Source organism: Solanum dulcamara, chromosome 4 (assembly GCF_947179165.1).
Source record: "Solanum dulcamara chromosome 4, daSolDulc1.2, whole genome shotgun sequence".
Classification (NCBI taxonomy): domain Eukaryota; kingdom Viridiplantae; phylum Streptophyta; class Magnoliopsida; order Solanales; family Solanaceae; genus Solanum; species Solanum dulcamara.
The window spans coordinates 1526933-1549650 of record NC_077240.1 but is presented as its reverse complement, the minus strand read 5'-3'; the positions used below and the strand labels follow the sequence as shown (position 1 = coordinate 1549650).

Genomic DNA, 22718 nt, shown 5'->3' with positions numbered 1-22718 from the left:
TGGTTGGTCGATCATTATACGAGAACTCTGCCAGACAACATCCAATTGAGGTATTTAGATTTTATGCATTGAAGTATGAAAAACACAAGATGTTATGAGTTCCAACTCAGTAACCTGAAAACAAGCAACACTAGTTTTTTTCTTTTTTTGCTAATAACATTAGTTACTTACATAGCCACTATTTTTAATAATGCACCGGTAAATACATAGAGCTCTACTTATCGATATTTTAGAGATAAGTGTTAGGGGGAGGAAACACCACAACTAAAGTTTGATATGATAATAAATAATGAAAATAAATTGGACACGAGAATTTTACGTAGAAACTTCTCAAACAGATAGAGGGAAAAACCACGGGGTAGAAAGAATTTTTTATTATAATATGAGAGTACACTGCTCTCAAATACAAGGAGAAAACAACAATAAACACTTCTCTCTTGTAAAAGGAATAACTCACTAAAGAGGACACTCAAGATTACAATATTTATCTTGGTGTATAACTCTATTTGTATTCTTACTCTTTGGATTGTATTTTTGTGGGATGATCTAAATGAGGGCAAGAGTCCCTCTATTTATAGGAAACTGAATATGCGTTTTCGTGTCAAAAGTTGCTAAAGGAGGCAACAACTTTTGAAACGCGTAAAATATGCATTTTCCTTTTGGACGGTGCATTGGCACCTCCCTTTTTGACTTTCTTGCAATAAGTTGACTAAATTGAGGTACAATTGTTTATCCCTAATATCATTAGTCACTTTAATCTGATAGATATAGCAACTTTGCGGATCAGAATTATCCAAGCTTTTCATCTGATCGAGAGAAGTTCTAATAAATCAAGCCAGAGAGGTTTGACATAAAAGGAGCAGAAAATGAAAATATTTAATGGAGTATGATTTATTAATTTCACTCCTTTCATATCTTGAGTTGATTAACATAGGCTTTAGCTCATTAGATTAGCATGTGATGGAGAAAATTGAGTCTTGTAAATAAATTTTTCCAACAAGAATACTGAAAACTAAATTGGCTAAAGAATGAATCTGAACAAATTTCATTTGCTAAAAATTGTGTTGTGTATATTTTTAGACATCGGCTACTGAAAATTACATTCAAAATTGGGATCTGCTATTGCATCTGACAGTAGCCCCTCTATCTGTTTTTTAGTAATATGTTACAAAATATGTGTCATTCCTAATTCTTGTAATGTACAAATTGAATATCCTGTTCTTTACAAAATTGTGAAAATAAAAGCCTCAGATCCTATTCAAGCGAGAAGTAAGATCAATGAACACATCCTCACTACAGGGAAATGTGACACCACCCATTGGATGATCGAAGCCAAATTCTTCCTCAACTTGACTAAGCAAGTCTTGAAATAAAGGTTGGCTCAAGAATGATATGGGGATTACAAATCTCTTCTTTTGCTTCTCCCCTACATAAACAGCAAAGTGGCCTTTTGGAACATCGCCAGCTGTAGAAGACTTCTTGATTATACGAGGCATACGGATAGCCATGGTCGTTAAGTTCAATAAAGTTGAATAAATAAAGATTGGAAGAATTAGTAAGGAACTTGAAAGTAGAGAAAAGCTTTGTATGGTTTCAAAGTTTGCTGAGAGTTGTTATGGTAAACCCTTCTTTGGATGTGTTTATATAGGCCAATGACAAGTTGTCAAACCCCACTGATGTGTGACTAGCCATTCTGTGTACACTAGCTAAAGACAATAGCACCTGAAGTATCACATGGTTTTGCCTTCCAACTAATTGTCATACTATTTATGCAAACTCTCATGTATCCACTTAATATAAAAACTATAAGAGAAAACAAATCAATCATATGTAAGATTTAACTGGTGAGAAGAGGCATCTGTTGTACTGTTGATTGACAATAGCACATGAAGTATCACATGGTTTTGCAGCCCAACTCATTGTCAAGTATATATGATCTTAGTCATTGCTCTTGAATATCAGCAGTCCCTACACCCTTGTGTTTTTCAGGACAAGATAGAGAATAGAAGATTTTTAGAAATCAATTTGATAACGTTGAGTAATTGTCAGAATGATAATAACAGGTAATTGCCATTAGAAATAAAATTTACTACAATGTGACCATTTGTTTGGTCCCTCATGCTAAGTCATTATGTAGGATCAACTTTTCAGGTTAGAATAACCCAAGCTTTTTCAATAGATTTTGGGAAATATTTCCAAATAGTAGAGAATATAATTTTTTTAACTGGCTATCGACATGTCTGTAAGTTGTGACTATGTTTTGCAAATCTCCATTAAATTATGAATCAGTCACAAACTTATTATTGCCAGAAATTTGAGTTCATATTCAAGAAAAGTATTGATATTATTTCTTATAAAGAGTTAATTAATTTGCATCTGTTTTCTATCGCATTTAGTTGCACTCAGTACTGACACTATCCATCTTGAGTTATACCTCATCACCAGTACCAAGTGCAGCTAACTTCATTTGAAACCATAAAGTGTAATTTTCATTTTTACCAATTGAATGAGTTATGCCACTTCAGAGGAGTAGATTCTAGTTCATTCTGATAAACAAACCATGAGAGTTGAGCAAAAAATTTCTATTGCAATGTATTGATTACATCAATCTATGGAATAGAATGAAACTATAGAAGCAAAAAGTTTCATTACTTCAACTTCTTTTGAAGTAGAAAAATGTGTCCTAGTCTACCTAGTGTTTGTTCTAACTCTGAACTGTACATAGTGGAGATCCAGACTTACTACAACCATACAACAGTTTGTACTTGAAAAAATGGGGACTGGTTTACTTCTCACTTCCTCAATCGAGATGTGAGATTGATGAACAAATCCTCACTACAGGGAATAGTCACACCACCCATTGGATGGTCGAAGCCAAATTCTTCCTCAGCTTGACTTAGCAAGTCTTGAAATAAAGGTTCGTTCAAGAATGATATTGGGATCACAAATCTCTTTTTCTGCATCTCCCCAACATACACAGCAAAATGTCCTTTGGGAATATCTCTAGTTGCGGATGACTTCTTGATCATACGAAGAATAGCCATGATCTTTTAGTTTTGGTATAGATGTGAAAAGAAAAAGAACTATAAAGGAACTCAAAAGTAGAAAAAGCTTTGATGTTTGCTGAGAGCTGTGGTAGTAGATAACTCTTTGGATATGTTTATATAGGCAATGGCAACTCATACAACACTGCTGCTAATATGTGTTGAATAGGAATTTGTGGGCACCAGCAGAAGACAATGTCACTGAAGTATCACATGCTCTTGCCTTCCAAGTATTGAAAACTTTGTGGTATTAGTTCCAAGTACAATAGACCCTACCTTATTTTGAAACTTGGAAAGAAGCATTATTCACTATAGAAATTTTAAAAAGCGATAAAGTCATAAAATCTCATGATTTGTGGTGAAGAGCCTTTGGGATTGGGCATTAGCTAGAGACAATGATATAGCAGTAATCACATGGTCATGCCTTCCAACTAGTTGACATGATTAATTGCTTCAGCTCATATAAGTTCAAGTTCAATAGGTCCTACAAACTTTTTCCTCTAGGGAACAAAGGATCCCTCAGAATCAAATCCACTAATATTGATGGATTTATTATGATGATTTCTAGGAATAAAACATACCCCAGATGCAAACTTTGTGTCCACTTATATAAAAACTATAAGAGAAAAAAAGGCAATAATATGAAATATTTTCACTGGTGGAGAGGCATTTGTTGTACTGTTGATTGACAATAGCACATGAAGTATCATATGGTTTTGCTGCCCAACTCATTGTCTATTATATATGATCTTATCCATTGCTCTTGAATATCAGCAGACCCCAGGGTTTTTCATGACAAGGTAGAGAACACAATCTTTAGAGATCAAATTGATAAATTTTACTGCGATAGCTGTCAACTTTCCAGATTAGAATAACCCGTGTTATTTCTACAGATTTTGGGAAGTGTTCCCAAATAGTAGATAACAGAAAGATGTTTATTGGCTATCAACATATCTGTGTTTTGCAAATCTTCATCAAATTATGAGTCAATCAAAACCTTATTATGCCAGAAAACAGAGTCCATATTCAAGAAAAGTAAAGATATTTATATCTTATAAGAGTTAATCAATTTACGTTCAGTTTCTAATGCATTCAGTTGAACTCAGTACTTTCACATTGCTACAGAATGGCAGATTTAGTACATGTTGAGTTATATTTCATTGTATGATGGACACTACCAAGTGAATCTAACTTCATTTGGAACCACAAAGCCTAATTATTACCAATAGAATGAGTTGTGCAACTTTAGAATACTAGATTTTGGCTCATTCTGACTAATAAACAATGAGAGTTGAGCAAAAAATAGAGTTGAGCGAAAAACTTCTATTGCAATTAATTGATTACATCAATGTATGGAATAGAATGGAACCAGGTAAGTAAAAAGTTTCAATTCTTCAATTTCTTTTGAAGTAGAAAAATGCGTTTTCACTCTACCTAGTGTTTCTTCTAACTCTCAACTGTACACAAGGAGATCCTGGCTTACTCAACTATACAAAATTGTGTAATTAACAAAATGGGGACTGATTTCCTTCTCACTTCCTCAATCGAGATGTGAGATCTATGAACAAATCCTCACTGCAGGGAATAGTCACACCACCCATTGGATGTTCAAAGCCAAATTCTTCCTCAGCTTGACTAAGTAAGTCTTGAAATAAAGGTTCGTTCAAGAATGATATCGGGATCACAAATCTCTTTTTCTGCATCTCTCCAACATACACAGCAAAATGGCCTTTGGGAGTATCTCTTGTTGCGGAAGACTTCTTGATCATACGAAGAATAGCCATGATCTTTTAGTTTTAGTATAGATGAGAAAAGAAAAAGAACTATCAAGGAACTCAAAAGAAGAGAAAGCTTTGAATACGTTGCAGTTTGCTGAGAGCTTTGGTGATAGATAACTCTTTGGATATGTTAATATAGGCAATGGCAACTCATGCTGATGTGTATTGAATAGGAATTTGTGGCACCAGCAGAAGACAATGTCACTGAAGTATCACATGCTCTTGCCTTCCAAGTATTAAAAAATTTGTGGTATTAGTTCAAGTACAATAGGCCTACCTTATTTTGAAACTTACAAAGAAGCATCTATGACCTGGAACATGGACCACTAGGATGAAAAACATCACATATTACTATCCTAAAACAAGTAAGATGAGAGAGGTCAAGCGCTTCTTAGCTTTTTTCAGACTTAAAAGGCCTTGTTATACTGGATAATATGCCCTACCTTTTCTTTGAACTAAGAGCAAAGTATCACTCACAATAAAATAGCTAAAGAAGAGTTGTCTAGGTAAACATCCATTTTGTATATGTTGACATGTTTTTGTTGTAAAAAAGTTTATATGACCATAAGTTTTCAAATCCAAGTGCTTCCTAGCATAGGTTTATAACTTTTCATTAATCATTATAGCTCTAATTGATTGAAAAGAATCTACATATGGAGGTTTAGGAAGCGGTAGTAAGATTGTAAAATTGTTTTTGTGCTAGCTCATCATCATACTGTCACTTACCATTCTACTTGACATTAAAATTAAAATAAATATACAAAGCAGAAGGCCACTCATAGGCACCTGATGGATATTATATGGCTTTACCTTCTACGTCCTTTTGTGTAGTACTTATAATTTGAGCTCATTTTGGTGAATAATAGATATGGTCCTACTTTCATGACCATACATAGAGGAAGACTACAACAACAACAACACAGTGAAATCCCACATCGTGGGGTCTGGACATAGAGGAAGACTCTTCAAAAGAATTATCCCGAGTTCTTCAGCTTATTGAGAGAAATTCTAATAGATCATCAAGCCAGTATTGGTTTCTAAAAAGAGAAGAAAACGAAAATGTCTAATGAAGTGTGAAGTTGTGAACTATGAATGTCACTTCTTTGATATTTTTAAATTTCTGCTGCTGATATAAAGTTTATCCAAAAATATTTCAGTGTTCAGGATAAGGTCACAAATAAGTTTTCTTCTTTAGAGTTAATTAATATATACTTCAGCACTTTAGAAGCTCTAATTCCCATGTTATGGAGATAACAGAGTCATGTAAAAGAACTTTGTTAAACAAGAATACTAACTTACCAAATTGGATAATGAATGAGTCTGAACAGATTTCATTTGTTAAGTTACTGGAAATTGTATTCTAAATTGGGATCTACAGTTCCAGCTGACACTCTAGATAAGTAAATAATGTGTGTTTCCTAATTCCTCTAATGTACAAACTGCAAATCCTGTTCTTTACAAAATTGTGAAAATAAAAGCCTCAGATCCTATTCAAGCGAGAAGTAAGATCAATGAACACATCCTCACTACAGGGAAATGTGACACCGCCCATTGGATGATCGAAGCCAAATTCTTCCTCAACTTGACTAAGCAAGTCTTGAAATAAAGGTTGGCTCAAGAATGATATGGGGATTACAAATCTCTTCTTTTGCTTCTCCCCTACATAAACAGCAAAGTGGCCTTTTGGAACATCGCCAGCTGTAGAAGACTTCTTGATTATACGAGGCATACGGATAGCCATGGTCGTTTAGTTCAATATAGACAATCAATTAAACAAGGGGAAGAATTAGTAAGGACCCTGCAAGTGGAGAAAGCTTTTGTATGGTTTCAAGTTTTGCTGAGTGTTGTTATGGTAAACCCTTCTTTGTATGTGTTTATATAGGCCAATGACAAGTTGTCAAACCCCACTGATGTGTGAATAGCCATTTTGTGGACACCCTTTAAAGACAATAGCACCTGAAGTATCACATGGTCTTGCCTTCCAACTCATTGTCATACTATTAATACATTGAAAGTAGTCTAAAAGCAGGAGGTCCTACTAATGTTCACAACAAATAACAGATGGAAATTTCATCTTCTTGAGAAATGGTTTAGCTAGGGACCACCTCTAGCCTCTAGCTTCTTGATGTTAAATCAACAAGTAGTAGTCAGATTCCAATGATTGATCATCCATAGTGCTAAAGCAAAGGGATATATCAGGATACAAGTTGATTGTTATGACAAAAAAAAACTAGTCTTGTGGTTCACCAAGTGGTACTGCAGTTGAGAACTTAGAGAATAACTTTAAAATGGTCAAATTGGGATGATCTTTATTGGATATAATAGGGAATTGGATAAAGTTAGAATACTTTTGAGAAAGAAGCTGATTAGGTTAAAATAAAACAATATACGCAAAGTTGAGGATCGAATTCTAACCTCTAAGTAACAACATACCATGTTTTATTGGATAAAGTTAGAATATTTTGCACAGTTACCTGCTGCAACATGTTAAAATAACTGATAATGAAAAATGATGTATTTTTTTAGTGTATGTAATTTAAATCCATATTAACAAGGCTGATCCAGTTGCCCTCATGACTTCTGTGGTGCTAAAAAAAGCCACCAACTGATATATTAAGTCTTTAATTGAAGTAATTTGAGAATTTGAATTCCACAAAGCTGATATTCTGAATAAATTTACTGTACTATCTGATAACTTATTTGTTTCTCAGGCTAAGTCTCCAAATTAGTTAATACTCAAAATTACTTTTAGCAGATTTCGTGAAATGTTTCCAAATAGTATAGAAGAGAAATGTTTACTGGCTATTAACATGCATCAGTGTCTATATTTTCCCAATATTTATTACTCTACATTAAGCTGAGAAAAATATTTCTATTGCAATGAATTGATTACATTCAATAAATGGAATAAAATGGAACCATGGAAGTAAAAAGTTTCATTACTTCAATTTCTTTTGAAGTAGAAAAATGTTTCCTCAGTCTACCTAGTGTTTCTTCTAACTCTCAACTGTACATAGTGGAGATCCTGGCTTTCTACAACTACACAAAATTGTGTAAGCAAAAAATGGGGACTGGTTTCCTTCTCACTTCCGCAAGAGAGATGTGAGATCAATGAACAAATCCTCAATGCAGGGAATTGTAACACCACCCATTGGATGGTCGAAGCCGAATTCTTCCTCAGCTTGACTGAGCAAGTCTTGAAATAAAGGCCGACTCAAAAATGATATAAAGGCCCTGCCTTTTCTCTGAAGTTGGAACATAGCATGCCTCATAAACCAAATTGTAAGGAAGAGATGTAGTCTATTAATTGTGACTATTCATGTCTAAATATACACCTAGACAATTTCTTGTCATTAACAAAGTTTTCTAGTAAGAATTTTCTTTTTTAAAAAAAAAATGGAAGATCAACCACCAGACACCAATAGAACAAAGGAAAGTGGGATGTTCCAGCCTTCCTGATGCTTTATAGCTCGGTCCTGAATATAATCCTAAATATTAAGAATATCACAATCCTTAGTGGATTAAATATAATGTATGAGGTTTAGGACCAATTTCACAATATTATACAAAACAAAACACCTGATCTTAAAGATGCTTAAAAGAACCAACATTTGATGTACTGACACAATTTTGACTAATTATGGAAAGTCGGTTTGTGTTAGGCTTTGAACAACAAACATATAGCAAAGAAAAACAGAACAAGAAAAGATGCAACTCATTGCTAGGTCTACATTATAACTTATAAAGAAATTTACCAGGGAACATGGAATTGGGGTATTTAGATTTTTTTTACTTCAAGTATGTACAACACAACAAACACAAAAAAAAAACCTTTGGATTTGGTTTTGATATCCTGCAAACAAGCAACATTAGTTACTTATATAACCACTATTTTTAGTAAACCACCAGTAAATATATACTGCTGCACTTAATAAATAATTTTAGAAAAAGTTGACAAGAATAAGGCACATGTTTTTTAATCCTCATATCAGAAGTTGTTTTCTGATGGTTTAATCAACTTTGAGAATCAGAATTATCTCAAGAAATTCTAATAAAGAAGCCAGATATTTGTTTCAAAAAGAGCAGAAAACAAAAACATCTAATGGAGTGTGATCTTTTAATGTCACTTATTTGATATTTTGTAATTTCTGCTGCAGATATATATAAAGTTTTCTTTGTTGTCATAGCCAAAATTATTTCAGTGTTCAAGATAAAGGTCACAGATAAGCTGTATTTTTTAGAGTTTAGAGTTAATGATCATAGACTTTAGCTCATTAGAAGCTCTAATTACCATGTTACGGAGAAACGGAGACTTGTAAAGAATACTGAAAACTCAATTGGCTAAAGAATGAATCTGAACAAATTTCATTTGCTAAAGATTATCTTTTAGACATCAGCTAACTGAAAAGTACATTCAAAATTGGGATCTACTGTTCCAGCTGACAGTACATAGTCCCCTCTATCTAATTTTCACTAACATGATACTAACTAGAAAGGTTAGTTCTTTACAAAACCGTGAAAGGAAAAGACTCAGATCCTACTCAAGCGAGAAGTAAGATCAATAAACACATCCTCACTACAGGGAATTGTGACACCACCCATTGGATGATTAAAGCCAAATTCTTCCTCAGCTTGACTAAGTAAATCTTGAAATAAAGGTTGGCTCAAGAATGATATGGGGATTACAAATCTCTTCTTCTGCTTCTCCCCAACGTAAACAGCAAAGTGGCCTTTAGGAACATCTCCGGCTGTAGAAGACTTCTTGATTATACGAGGCATACGGATAGCCATGGTTGTTAAGTTCAATATAGATATGCAATTAAGGAAGGGGAAGAATTAGTAAGGACCCTGAAAATGGAGAAAAGCTTTGTATGATTTCAAGTGCTGGTGAGAATTGTTATGGTACACACTTCTTTGTATGTGTTTTTATAGGTGAAGAACATGTATTGAATAGGCACTATGTGGTACCAGCTAAAGATAATAGCACCTGAAGTCACATGGTTTTGCCCTCCAACTAGTTCTCATACTATTTAGACTATGGAATTAGTCCAAAAGCAGAAGGTCCCACTGATGGTCACTACAAAGAACAGATCAATGAAACCTCATTTTCTTGAAAATGGTAAGAGTTAGGGGCCACCTGGAGCCACTTCTTGATGTTGAATCAACAAGTTGCTTCGGCATTCCAATGATTGATCAGGATATGCGAATCTACGAGGGCATATCCTGAGAACTTTAGACAAAAAGTTCTAAGCACCGATGTTTCTAATACAAGTTGGTTCTTGTGACAAAAAGAAAATGTTATGGTTCCAATTGGTGATGCAGTTGAAGATTTGGATGAATATTATTGAAAGTAATAGAGAATTGGATGATGTTAAAATATTTTTCCAGTCTCATTTAACCATAAGGTGATAGGACCTGCAATGTTTTCTGGTCAAAGACGAACGCCGTCAACCAGCATCTACTTGCGTGTGACCCTCAGCACTCATTTTGTAGGAAACAATCAAGAGAAGAAATGTCTGAATAATATAGAAGCTTATCTCTAATGAGTTGATTTGGATAAGTTAGAATATTTCTCCAATTTCATTACTTATCGATAAGAAGGTCATAAGTCATGCAATGTTATCTGGTCAAAGATGAACAAAACCAACCAGCGCATGTCTACTTGTGTGTTGAGCATGTTTGGACCTCAACACTAATTTTGTAGGAAATAACCAAGTGAAGATAGGCCTGAAGAATATAGAAGATTATCTCTAATGTGTAGGGAAATTATGATTATTAACAGATACAAATCCATAAGAATAATATGTTGGCTTAAATTTGTCAAGAGAATCAACTGTCACAGAGTACTTTGAATCGATCACATTACATAAATGGAATAATGAGACGACTTTAAACAGCACCTTTTGGTCAAAACAGCATGCAGCTTGCAAGAATATATATTAACCCTTTTAAGACTACAGAGCTGATTAAGAAATACACTAGTATTTAATTGTTTGCAACAGTTTCTACTTTCCATCAAAATTGGCTTATTTCAGAACTTATAAGTGAAACAGATAATAAACATAAAAAAGTGATCATAAAAACGATAGAAATTTCTCTTACAGGGTCACCATCTTCTCTTCTTTTGGCCATTGCTGTCATACTAAACGTAGTGAACAAGTACTTTGTACACTAGCTGAGTTAGATGGCTCCCTGATGCATAAAATTTTCCTGGTCCTTGAAAATTAGATTAGATGTATATTATGACGATTAAGCAGACATCTTCTAGGCTACAACAACTCTCGGCAGTCACTTCTTATGAAACAGCAAAGAGTCCTCTCATCTAATTCAATGAATTGCCAATAAAACAACACAGTCCAGAAATGCACTATAAACAATGAACTAACAATCACCGTGCTCTAGCTGACCAATTGATCTTCAATGAAGAAATCATAATAATTTCTGTGTATTTTTGGCTCCAGACATCTGGTGAAATCATTGCATACATAAAACCTGACAGTCTGTCCAGAGTTTGACCTTCTCTAGTCCAGAAAGACACTTCCCTTCCTCCCCCCAGCGGCATCTTTGTAGGTTTGACTCCTCTAATGTTACCTGGCAATCTTGTAACTCAAATGATCTTTACCAACGTCCGTGCCCAAAACATAAGCTCACTGTACTACAGTCATTACCAACAAGAGGTGAGTTGCATATAGATATTATGGCTTAAGGATTAACTACTTTGGTGTACCGTATTGAGGTTATTTAAAATACTCATAAACAAGATAAAATAAATGGCAAACTAAGCAATTGATCATACTTATATACCTGACTTAGAATGTTGAGCTGAGGGCTTAAACTACCCTTGTTGCAAAAATCCTCTCTAGCTTGTTTTTCCTTTAGCAGGATCACGACCAAATTGAATGACGATAGGCTTGCCTTTGAACACATACCAATTCACCAGATTCTGCAACCATTCACTTCTTTTATTAAATGTTTTACAAGTATCATCAAGTGTAGTATAGCACCATAATACTAGCCACTTTCTAGAAGTAGCATGCGTTAATATAATAAATTTACAGGTAAATGATAAAATGATGATTTTCCTTTCATCCATATAGTACATATATCCAACTTGAGGAACCAAACCATATACATGAATACACTCACGTTATATAACCCACTGGAAATTTAACACAAGTTCACAATTACATGTAGAAGATTTATCACCTTCTGAAGAAATTTGTAGCTTTGCTTGAATTAGGTTGAGAACTTGAAGAGAAAAAAAAAGGCCAAAAGACCAAGGGTGGCTCGCATGTGGTGCTTCCGGATCCCTCTCAGATTTAAGATTTATTTTTGAAAGAGGTCAATAAAGCTTACTATCACTTCCATGCTGTTAATTATACACCCCACTGCGCGAAAGGAAAACGAAATACCAAATTGCCTGTTTTTTCCTTGTTTCCCCAGATTCTGCTATTCGTTTGAAATATGATTCTGCGATCCAGCACTTCAAAAGATTAACCCAGCACCCCTTTTAAAAGAGGAACGTGGACATGATAAATTTCAACACCGGACCTTGTTTTTTTCATTTTTTTCAATCTTATAACCCATCCTTCTTCCCCTCCCCCCTTCTTCCCCAACAAAAAGGAAAGGACTCTTCCACGGCATCCATCAAAAATTGCAAGTGGGCATTGATGTATGTGGTAGTGTCTTGTGGAAATGGATCAATAAATAAGGGTGATACAGAGGAAGAAACAGCTTTGATTTGGAGTGGTATTTTTACACTAGAAGCATGTGGTTTTTTCATGAATTTTCCATTAGTAACTAAAATGGGGTCAATGTGTCATTCAGAAATCAGTGTAATAATCTTGGTAATTACTTTGGAAAGAGTATTATGTTGGTTTTTCAACTTCTTTTTATTTTGTTGGTAAGATCAGATTGGCAATTATAATAGTACTTTTATAGATAAATAGGTTCAACTTTATCAGGTACTTTCAAATTCAAGGATGGATATTTTCTCCCAACAGAAGGATGACCAATGTAGTCATTACAAAATCAGACTCACACCAATAACTTTGAGAAATACATCAAATAAAAAGTTCACTATGCATAGACCATCAAAAGGAGATGGAATACAGACACAAAGTAATTATAAATAACATACCAAGGCATTTTCAGCAAGTTCAACTGAGGGAAATGTAACAAAAGCTTGTCCACGCATTCTCCCTTCCTGGAAATGGAAGTCATATAACCTTCAGCATTAAATCTTGAATAAATAGCTATTTACCAATGGAAAGGAAGTACAGATTGCTCATTTTATGTCACATGACTATCAGTCTCTTGCCAACATTTTTTTTAATTCTCTTGGCAACATTCATGGTGCAAAATATATGGAGTAGAATCCAGCAAGTGAACTTTGCAGTGTGGATCAGATAACAAAGAGATCAACAAAATGCCACTAGAATGAAGTGAAACTTGTAGTTAAATAGATAAGTTGATTACCAACTGATTTTCTCATCATGTTGATGAACTATATCCCAAATTAGCTTACTTCATCAATAAAAAACACTATAATCCAAATTAGCAGAACTAGAGAAATAGATGAACCTCACCTGCATTAACTTCACTGCAAGACTGGATTTAGCTTCATCAATGCTTCCAAATAAGGATCCTAAAGAACATACAGATGAGAAGAAATATGATGGTTCTAGTGCCGAAACATGAGTTATGCATAAGTAATATTTCTGTTGAAGTAACTTCTTGTTGTCCATCTTTTTTCTTAAAGCAGGTAAAGTATTGAAAACTACAAGGAAGTCTCAGAAAAAATCAGGAAGGATTTTTGACTTTCCAATGGTCTGTATGTTAATGCTTACCAAATATGAAGTAAATATCATCAACGGTCACTTCTTTTGCTAAGTTCTTCAAGTACAAGATCTGAGAAGGATACCCAGCACAATAATTCTGCATAGAACGAAACTTATGAGTTAATTATGCAGTCCTTTGCTTGCACTAATAGCTCAACATAGAAGGAAATCCCTTTCTTGCTTGTATAGGGAATGTCCTCCTTTGTGATGTCTAACAGTCCAAGCACAAACTTACTGCTTAAGCTTTCTCCTCATTAATATAAATTTTGATTTACTGATAAAGAAATGAACTAGAATAGCATAATTTGTAGACTGGAAAGATGCAATCTTAATGAACTTCTATAGCAAGTATTTGTCAGCTTAAGTAAACTAAGCAAAACCCTTTCTTATTAATAAACCAGTGACTACATCTCAAAATGGAAGGCTAAGAAGCTAAGAACTATTAGAAAAGGTAGGTTGTATGCAGCATGAACCTATCTCATAAGCAAATAAACCAACTCTCAAGAAATTCTGATATAAATTATCAATAAGTTGGTGACTTGAATTTTCAGAAATAAATAAGAACTGAAAGAATTCTTTTCTAGTTGTTGGTTAATGAATCCTCAGGGCAAAAAAGAAATCCTTAATGGGGTAGGATCAGATAGATATTATAATCGATATTCGACAATGCTACCAATTCATTGTAGTCCAGACGACAAGGAATGTCTGAGCTAGTATTGTTGTTTAGGGCAATTGTAATACTCCAAGATACCAAAGTAATGTAAAAATGTATCTTATCCATATTCATCATTGTTCATCACCCTCAAGAACAGCATTCTCATTTTATCCTTAACTTTTGTACAGTTTAAATGATTAGCTAACCCTGGTGCATCTTCAACCATGTTCAAACTCCAATGTGTTGCATACATACAGCAACAAAATGTCATAGGTTAAAGATCCAGAGCACAGGTATGAAACTGATTCAGATGCAGAATTTCTGCAATTTAACAAAATCATATGCGTTAAGAATTACCTATATTGTCCATATAGCATACCAGGTACACACATCTCTATCCTGAACTGCTTGAAAATCATAAGTGTGCACTCATGTCCACATCCAACTTTTGATAACAGCACAGTATGATGGGAACATGTAATTGTAAGTTATAAAATTTATACACCACTGAATCCACACTAATGACCAGCCCATGGTCAACGCAAATCACTAACCTACCAAGGCTGGCCCCTGAAAAAACTTTGGAATGCTCAACACTACCCTTCGAGAATACCTGCTTAAAGAAATTACCTCTTCTAGCATGTTCCAAGGAGTGTCGTAACCCTATGAAATCTAAGTCATTCTGTTAAAAGACCTTGCCCTACATACCTCCACCTCCTTTAGCTCTTACAAATCAACTAAACAACATCAAAAGAAACATGCATAACCAGGTGCCACGCTCCCAGCCTTATACAAAAAAGAGCAACTGCAAACATAATCTGAAAGCAAGTGATTCATGGGCAAAAGTAAAGACGCACAAAGTTCCAATACCTTAAACATAGGAAGCGACAGAATCTCTTCCGGGGGCAATCTTCCACTTTTTAATTCTTCAAGGGTCGTAAACGGCTTATGATCGTTCTCTTTTTCTGCCACTGCCAATGACACTGCACTCGCATCACCCTTCTCTTCATTCTGCACCTGTTTAGGTGCTACTTTAATCTGCAAGCAAGAACCTAGTATCACCAACTTCAACAAAGAACAACAAAGAGGAAGGAGACTTTTGGAGATGAGAATGGAGAGGCTATCACCTGAATTATTGGGTTCTTCTTCTTAACTACTGGCATCTCTTTAGGAACCAAGGCAGCAGCTTTTAATCCAACAGCCTCGTGGGCAACATCCTTGTCAACTGCAGGGCCCAAGATAGCTTCATGTCTGATACGCTTTTTTTTAGGCCCACCAACATTTGTAGCTTCCTGAACCATTAAATATACAAAAACCATTAGAATCAGTCAAAAGTTTACTCTAATAGCAAAACATAATAGATCATTTCTGATTATGTTTATAATTAATATTTTAAGTGCCAGTTAACTGGATTCGTCAAACTCAATTCAAAAAGCAAAAGGATCTCTAACAACATAGGAACAACTACCTCATCTGAAGACTCCATTTCTGATTCACTACTTGATAGATCTTCCATTCTACTCTTAGAGACTGTTGGAGGAGGTGGAGGAGGGGGTGGCGGAGGAACAGACAAAGAGGTTGGTAGAGGTGGAGTTGGCAAAGCCATACGAAATGGTGCTGGAATGTTCATCTTGTTCATCAAGTGCAAGACCTAAACAATGTCAAAGTATGGGTACAAAAAGATGCAAATTAGATTATCAAAAAAAAAGATGTAAAATAGAACAATACACATGAATAACGAGGAAATGAGAATTAATTTGAGAATAAAGGAGATGGTAAATTGTGAAAAAGAAAACCTGTGTGTAGAACCGAGGAACAGCAATAAGAGCATTTACAATATTTGTAAGTATATGTCCATCAGGTGGAGGGTAAACATATCTGAATCACGAGCAGGATAGTCAGTTTTATGAAGAATAAATAGAAGCAGGTTCTGTTTATGAGTACTGAAGAAACAATATAGAGACCTATAAAGCATTAGATCAAGCAGATAGAATGTCTAAATCCTCTTAGTTCATTGTTCTTTCTCCTTCTCTAGTTTTCTCTGCATAAATGCCCAAAGGACCAGGAATATAACCTATAATTTACAGGTCAAGCAGACCTGGCATGCGTACAGAGGCAAGAAATATTTGCATACAGAGAAAGATTCAAGTCATCTATGACTTAAAGGAAAATCATGAGAAATGCTGTAAGTTGTAGATTAGGACAGAGAATGAGAAGCTACTTCTAGCCACTTATCCACCAAATAAAATAGAAAAATGAAAAAAAAAATTAAGAATAAGCAGCTGAAATCATACTCGAGGTGAGGAGGAAATGGATAATCTACCCCAAGTTTTTCAGCAATGGGTTTGCTGCCAGGATAAGGACCTTCCCTATATCCTCCACCAAATTCTTTAGCAGCAGCATCTTTGATCAAAGACACGGAGCCATCTCCAATCCGATGGTCACTTTGTCTATTTTTATCTCTATCTGTGCTTCTACTAGCTCGTTCCACTGCTAGGGTTTTACCAAGAAACCGTACCCTAAAAACCACATAATTTGGCAATCAGACTTTCTCACTCTCTTAAGATAAATAAAAATAAGAGGAAGGCATTTAAATATGTCTACCTAAGATGGCCGAGAACTGAGGACACCTAGAAAAGATTCAAAGGAAAAAATACCCATTCAAATGTTGCTGCGCTTGGTGTGCCAGACCTTCATCCTTGAAATCCACAAAAGCGCAATTCCTCATTCTGTCCAGGACAAAATAAGATACAGATAACTGAAAAAATTCCAATTAAAGGCCAGTTGAGTTATGTACTAGCGAGAGACATGAAAAAACATTGGAACCAACAGCTGATGGCATCAAACATCTGTTATCCTAAGAATTAGGATGTTCATTAAATAAACCAAAAGGAAAAGGAAGGAAGAAACCTCAAAGGCCAGGTTAGTGCCCAAATGGCTCAATGATGCCAAATACAAGGTACACATTGCACTAAAATGGAACGAGACATAAGCCTTGAGAATTGGGACGCATAAGCGCCATGGATCTTTCTTTACTACTTTATAAGTTAATAAATTGGAATACTAGTAAAAATAATGAAAATATTAAAATATTAGAAGTATAATAAGATAACATAATCATAGAAATTTAACAAAATACCTACCTAGCAAACTAAGATATAACCAATACAATATTATAAAAATTATGAAATACAAATAAGATACAGTCATTATAATGTCTTAAGCCATCTAATAAATAAAAGGAAATAAACAGCATAATTCATTAAGAAAATATTACCAAACTACATACCGACCCTTCTAACAAGTAAATAATCAAGAGATCCTTTTTTGTTTTACTCTTTTCAAATTCCAATTTTGGATGCAATCCAACTTCATATAAATCAAACAGTAAGCTAAGTCACAAAACAAAAGGCTGCATATATAGTATAACACCATCATTAAGCACTTCCAAGCAAGTAAAGAGTTCCCAAATATTGAAAGGTTTACTTTTGGAATAGATGGAGAAGGAAAGAATACCATATAAAATGGAATAGGAGTATCAAAGACGATAATACCTAAACAGTTTGAGTATAAGATGACAGAACTACTTGAGTTATAAAGAGAAAAGAAGTTTGGCAAGTACAAAAAAAAAAAGAGGGATCAGTAATACATTATCATATGAGGAAGGCCACACAATCTCATGAATCATGATTCACCTAAACTCTACATTTTAGAAAGACAATAAAAGTAAAAAAACATTAGTACAGAAAACGTACGTCTGTAATTGTTCAACGAAACAAAATGGTTAATGTGGAGACATACTTTTCTGGTTCTATTTATTATAAGTAAAAATGAAAATCAATGCGTAATCAAGCCTAGTCCCACAATTCATATCCTAACACAAAGGACAGCTTGTAATTATTTAGGATAGGGAAGAGTAACAGGAAAGTTGATTAGGAAGAAAAGTGACCTTAGTCTAGTGGTTAACATTGAGGTGCTTAAGATTAATAACCTCCAGATTAAAACCCACGAAATTGTGGATATGTGTCCAACTTATAGTATGCTCTCTCTACTCGTTTTGTGCCAGAGGGAGTCGATTTCCTCTGGTTGGTGGTCATAAGTACAACCAAATTCCCATTGCTTGTTAAGAAAATATAAGTTACACCGACAAATGAGCCATAGACAGATTTAAGAAACATAAGATTGCCAATCCTCTACAATGTTTTTAAAAGACAAATAAAAAACAACAATAGCAGTAAAATTGAGAAATATGGAATCATTCTTCATAATACCTCCCACTAGTACAAGGACGGATAGAAGTTGCCCCATAATTGGAGAGCAATCTAGAAAGGGTTTCATGAGGAATTGCTTCTGGAAGATGCCGAATCAAGAGAGTAGACTCTTTAACTTCCTCCACAGGCCAATGATAAGCAGGCTGAGGAACAGGATTTCCAGCCATGTAAGCATCCATTATAGTTCCTTGTATTCACGAAAGTTCAAACGATCATCGAAAAATGACTGTAAAATTTTGCTTGACGGATCACAAAACTTTCAAAAGCTGCACCACAAAAAAAGGAATTATTGGATTGAGGATTTGACCTACAAAAGACAGTGAAGAAGGTTGCCCTCGGAAGGTTCTCATTGAAGTGATGATCATCGACAAAATAAATGTGGGTTGAAGTGATGAAATCAAAGCTCATGTTAAATCCACTCATTTAGTCTGAAGATTTTTGACCTAATGTATGAGGGGCTCAAATGCATCCATCAAAGTGCCCCCCAAATCAAAGTTCAATTTTCAAATGTCACTTTCAAGAACAACATACCCAATGATGCAATACGAGGACTTCCCACGGACCACCAATCCTAGTACTACTCTCGCCCAAGCACACTTCACTTTCATCTTTCTTATTTTCCCCCACTTCAGTAAAAGAGGAAAAACCAAGATTATCATAATGCAAATGTAGTTACCATTAAAACAGGAATGCTAATATGCAACTAGTACCAAGTAACAATACCCTGATGACACCATATATGGAACAATTCATAAAAACAAGAAATCTGTGGCAATTAATCACTGCAATGAAATCGCAACTCATAAAATGAGTCGTAAAACGTGATGAAGAAAATCACAAGGGAATTTTCTCAAACACCTCGGGTGCATTATGAACACTTTGCAAGAACAATAACAGTCCAGCAGTTAGATAAGACCCAAGATTCCCAATCTTTAAGGAATACGTAAATGAAATCTGCTTTCGAGTAGGGCATATGAAGATTATCATAATGCAAATGTATTTACCATTAAAACACTGAATGCTAAGATACTACTAGTACCAAGTAACAATACCCTGATGACATCAGACACGGAACAATTCAATTCTTGTTTTTGAACAAGAAATCGCTGTGGAAATCAATCACCAATGGATGAAATCACAACTCATAAAACGATTCGTAAAACGTGATGAAGAAAATCACTAGGGAATTTTCTCAAACACCTGGTGTGCACAATCACAGTCCAACAGTTAGATAAGACCCAAGATTCCCAATATTGAAAGAATACGTAAACGAAATTTGATTCCGAGTAGATAGGACCCAAGATTTCTAGAATACGCAAATTGCACTAAAAAGGAATTAAAGAAAAAGATATCACACCTGTGTGAAGCGACACTGGAGAGAGCTTACAAAATACGTCAAGTAGGTGTGGTATGTAATGTTTATATTTTCCCTATTACATTGAATTATTTATACTTGTTACTCTCCTGAAATATTTGTCATGTTTTATTTTTAAAAAATTGATTAAATATGTTAAAATTTAAATATTCAAAAATTATACGGAGAATATTATAAATATAATTCTATGATATTAATATAATTAAAAAGATATCGATCAAAATTCATGTAGTTTAATCCTCGGTCAGAAATTTATATAATTTTGTCCTGATAGACTCAGATAATAAAATATAACTCTTTAATCTGCCAACATTTATTAATAGTATGTTTTAATATTCAAACTTTCAATTGGATTTATTGTTATTTTGTAAATCTTTTTTACTTTTTGAATTGGGAAATGGGAGAGAGAATTACAACGTGGAGAATTAAAATCTCACCTTCAAAGTAAAAATTCAGATACGAATCATTTGAGCTTTCAAAATTTTCCTTTTAATTTATGATTAGATTTATTGTTATTGATTAAAAAAATATATTCTATTGCTATCTTACAAATATGAGTTTTCAACTAAAAGAAAAAAAAAAGAAGAAGAAGAAGAAGAAAAGAACTCAATAAATTTATATACACAAAAAAGAAAGAACAAATTAGAAAAAAAGTTTTTTTACCAAAGGCTAGAAATAACTTCTTCTTTTTTTTTACCAAATTCATGCGCATTGAATAATAGATATGTACTATTTATAATCTAGATCACAATATTGACCTAAATCTACTCATATCCCTACAATATTCCAACTTGTTTATGTCACACTCCGGAAGGGTATTCTACACGTGGTCGGCACTCAAAAATCATTGCTGGTCTTCAAGCGAACCACTTAATCCAATCACACTCTCATTCAATCGCATTCTATCAGCGGAAGACTTAACTCACAAGGATTTTATTCATAAATAAGGCCAAAGGCCAACCACATATCCAATTTGACAATTAGTAAGAATGAAACTAGTCAAAACGAACAAATCAACATCATCCACACTCTAGTTTATGAAGCCTTTATCAACAATTCAAGAGGTGTCAATGACAAGTTCATGGCCACCACAAATCAAAATAAAGGAAAACAAACTCAAAGTTGAAAAGATAACTACGGTATCCTCCGGAAACAGGGAGGACTCACCAACTAGCTGGAAGCGAATAGATCCTCAACAGTGCATTTGTTGATGATCTCTAGTACCTGTCTTTGCATCATGAAATAATGCAGGCCAAATGGAGTCAGTACGTGGAATGTACGAGTATGTAAAATGGCAGGATAAAATATGCATCAGGGCAAGATCAAATCAACTCAGAATCTTAACTCAAAAGAAGGAACAACTAAATCAAGATGTCCTAAGTTTAAACAAGAATATGATTTAGATAAGACCAATCATACACAACCCAATCCAATCTATTCTAATCTGACTCAGAGTACTATCAAGACTTATATGGAAGTTTCTCTTATCCGACAACTATCACTTATGAGCCAGTGATAGTACAACAAGCCGACGTTATTGCCACGCTCGTTCATGCCTTACCAGGGTAGGAATGAATCAATAATCATGGATCCACAATCAATCAAGTCCTATCATGTTAGGACAGTAATTTGGGAAACATCCGACTTTAACAGTCAAATCCCCTCCTACATTTGGCGATATAGTTATTGGGTTCGAGTTATTACTTAATCTTATCCAATTCGGTGCTCGATACTCCTCCCAAGACTCAATGCTCATAAAACTCTATCCAATCAGTTCAATCTAATCATATCGACAAGTCTCATGTGGACCCCTATCAATTTATCAATTTTATCACAATCAAACCTTTCAACAAATCATACTATCCAATTAGTCCCAATCAGATCCTTCAAGAGTAGTTAGATATACTTGTATGAAAATAATAAGTTATGTTCCTATTTTATGCCATTCACATTCCTAGTTATCCTAATTCGTGCTTTTCATTCCAATTAATACATATACATAATCATTTACAATCAATATATATATGGCAACAGTTTATGAAATATCATGTGAAAGGTAATTTGTTCAAGAATTCAAGTCATGAAGATCATCAATCAATTAATAGTATGTAAAGGTATTCTAGGGTTTTAGGAAAATTCAAGAAAGCGTTCATGGAGGGTTCGAGTCTTTCACAATTTCTATCCAACACATCTGATCTATGGGGCATATGGAAGAACTCAATTCATATTTTAGGTTAGCCTTACATACCTTAAAAGCTCCATAAATCTTGATGAAAAATCTTAACTTGAAGAAGAACAATCAAGAGACCCTTTCTTGAAATTCTTGGATTTGTTTTCTTGAAAACCCTATGGTTAGGATTTAAGATTTCTCTTAGCGATTCATGAATAGATGAAGAAGTTTGGTTTGGAAAGCTTGAAATCTATGAAGGAACTACCTTGTTGAAGAATCTTGAAAAAGAACCCTAACTTGATGCTTTCTTGAAAATTCTTGAGCGTTGATGTTTAGAAGTGAATGAGAGGATTTTTAATGAGGAAAATTGATTTCTACAAGTTTAGGTACATTAGAATAACTCCCCAAAGGGTTATAGAACAAAAATACCCTTAAAAAAATAAAGGGGGCGTCGTTCGTCTTAGGCAGTGGAGTCCGTGTCCTCTCCGCATTGCGGATCCATCGCGGACTTCTGCCAGGATAGAGCGTATCCAGTAAAATGGTCATAACTTTTTACTCTAAACTTCAAATGAGACAAATTTTGTG

The 22718-nt window shown here is 34.5% G+C and overlaps 5 protein-coding genes across 12 annotated transcripts; all 5 read right to left on the bottom strand.

Annotated features, from left to right (window-relative positions):
• Positions 1–1053: 1053 nt before the first annotated feature.
• On the bottom strand, positions 1054–1598 carry LOC129884459 (auxin-induced protein 15A-like). Its single transcript, XM_055958755.1, has one exon. It carries the CDS (start codon positions 1506–1508, stop codon positions 1248–1250), a length of 261 nt encoding a protein of 86 aa, XP_055814730.1. The 5' UTR covers positions 1509–1598; the 3' UTR covers positions 1054–1247.
• A 2777-nt stretch (positions 1599–4375) lies between these two features.
• Positions 4376–4929, bottom strand: LOC129885374 (auxin-induced protein 15A-like). The gene has a single exon (XM_055959629.1). The coding sequence runs from the start codon at positions 4826–4828 to the stop codon at positions 4577–4579; it is 252 nt and encodes an 83-aa protein (XP_055815604.1). The 5' UTR covers positions 4829–4929; the 3' UTR covers positions 4376–4576.
• A 1198-nt stretch (positions 4930–6127) lies between these two features.
• On the bottom strand, positions 6128–6710 carry LOC129885373 (auxin-induced protein 15A-like). Its single transcript, XM_055959628.1, has one exon. The coding sequence runs from the start codon at positions 6561–6563 to the stop codon at positions 6303–6305; it is 261 nt and encodes an 86-aa protein (XP_055815603.1). The 5' UTR covers positions 6564–6710; the 3' UTR covers positions 6128–6302.
• Positions 6711–9159: 2449 nt separating this feature from the next.
• On the bottom strand, positions 9160–9831 carry LOC129885371 (auxin-induced protein 15A-like). Its single transcript, XM_055959627.1, has one exon. The coding sequence runs from the start codon at positions 9611–9613 to the stop codon at positions 9353–9355; it is 261 nt and encodes an 86-aa protein (XP_055815602.1). The 5' UTR covers positions 9614–9831; the 3' UTR covers positions 9160–9352.
• A 784-nt stretch (positions 9832–10615) lies between these two features.
• LOC129885369 (U11/U12 small nuclear ribonucleoprotein 65 kDa protein) lies at positions 10616–20002 on the bottom strand. 8 transcript variants are annotated; one of them, XM_055959620.1, is made up of 14 exons: positions 19946–19970; positions 19641–19788; positions 18589–18854; positions 16975–17046; positions 16612–16836; positions 16114–16195; positions 15786–15968; positions 15445–15609; positions 15188–15355; positions 13672–13759; positions 13411–13469; positions 12963–13028; positions 11619–11765; positions 10616–11477 (listed from the first exon to the last, which is right to left on the bottom strand). In XM_055959620.1, the coding sequence occupies exons 3-13, from the start codon at positions 18765–18767 to the stop codon at positions 11682–11684; spliced, it is 1371 nt and encodes a 456-aa protein (XP_055815595.1). In that variant the 5' UTR covers positions 18768–18854; positions 19641–19788; positions 19946–19970; the 3' UTR covers positions 10616–11477; positions 11619–11681. The 8 variants fall into 8 exon arrangements, with proteins under 8 accessions (XP_055815595.1, XP_055815598.1, XP_055815594.1 ...); XM_055959623.1 differs by having other exon boundaries at positions 18589–18775; XM_055959619.1 differs by lacking the exon at positions 19641–19788 and having other exon boundaries at positions 19946–20002.
• Positions 20003–22718: the final 2716 nt, after the last annotated feature.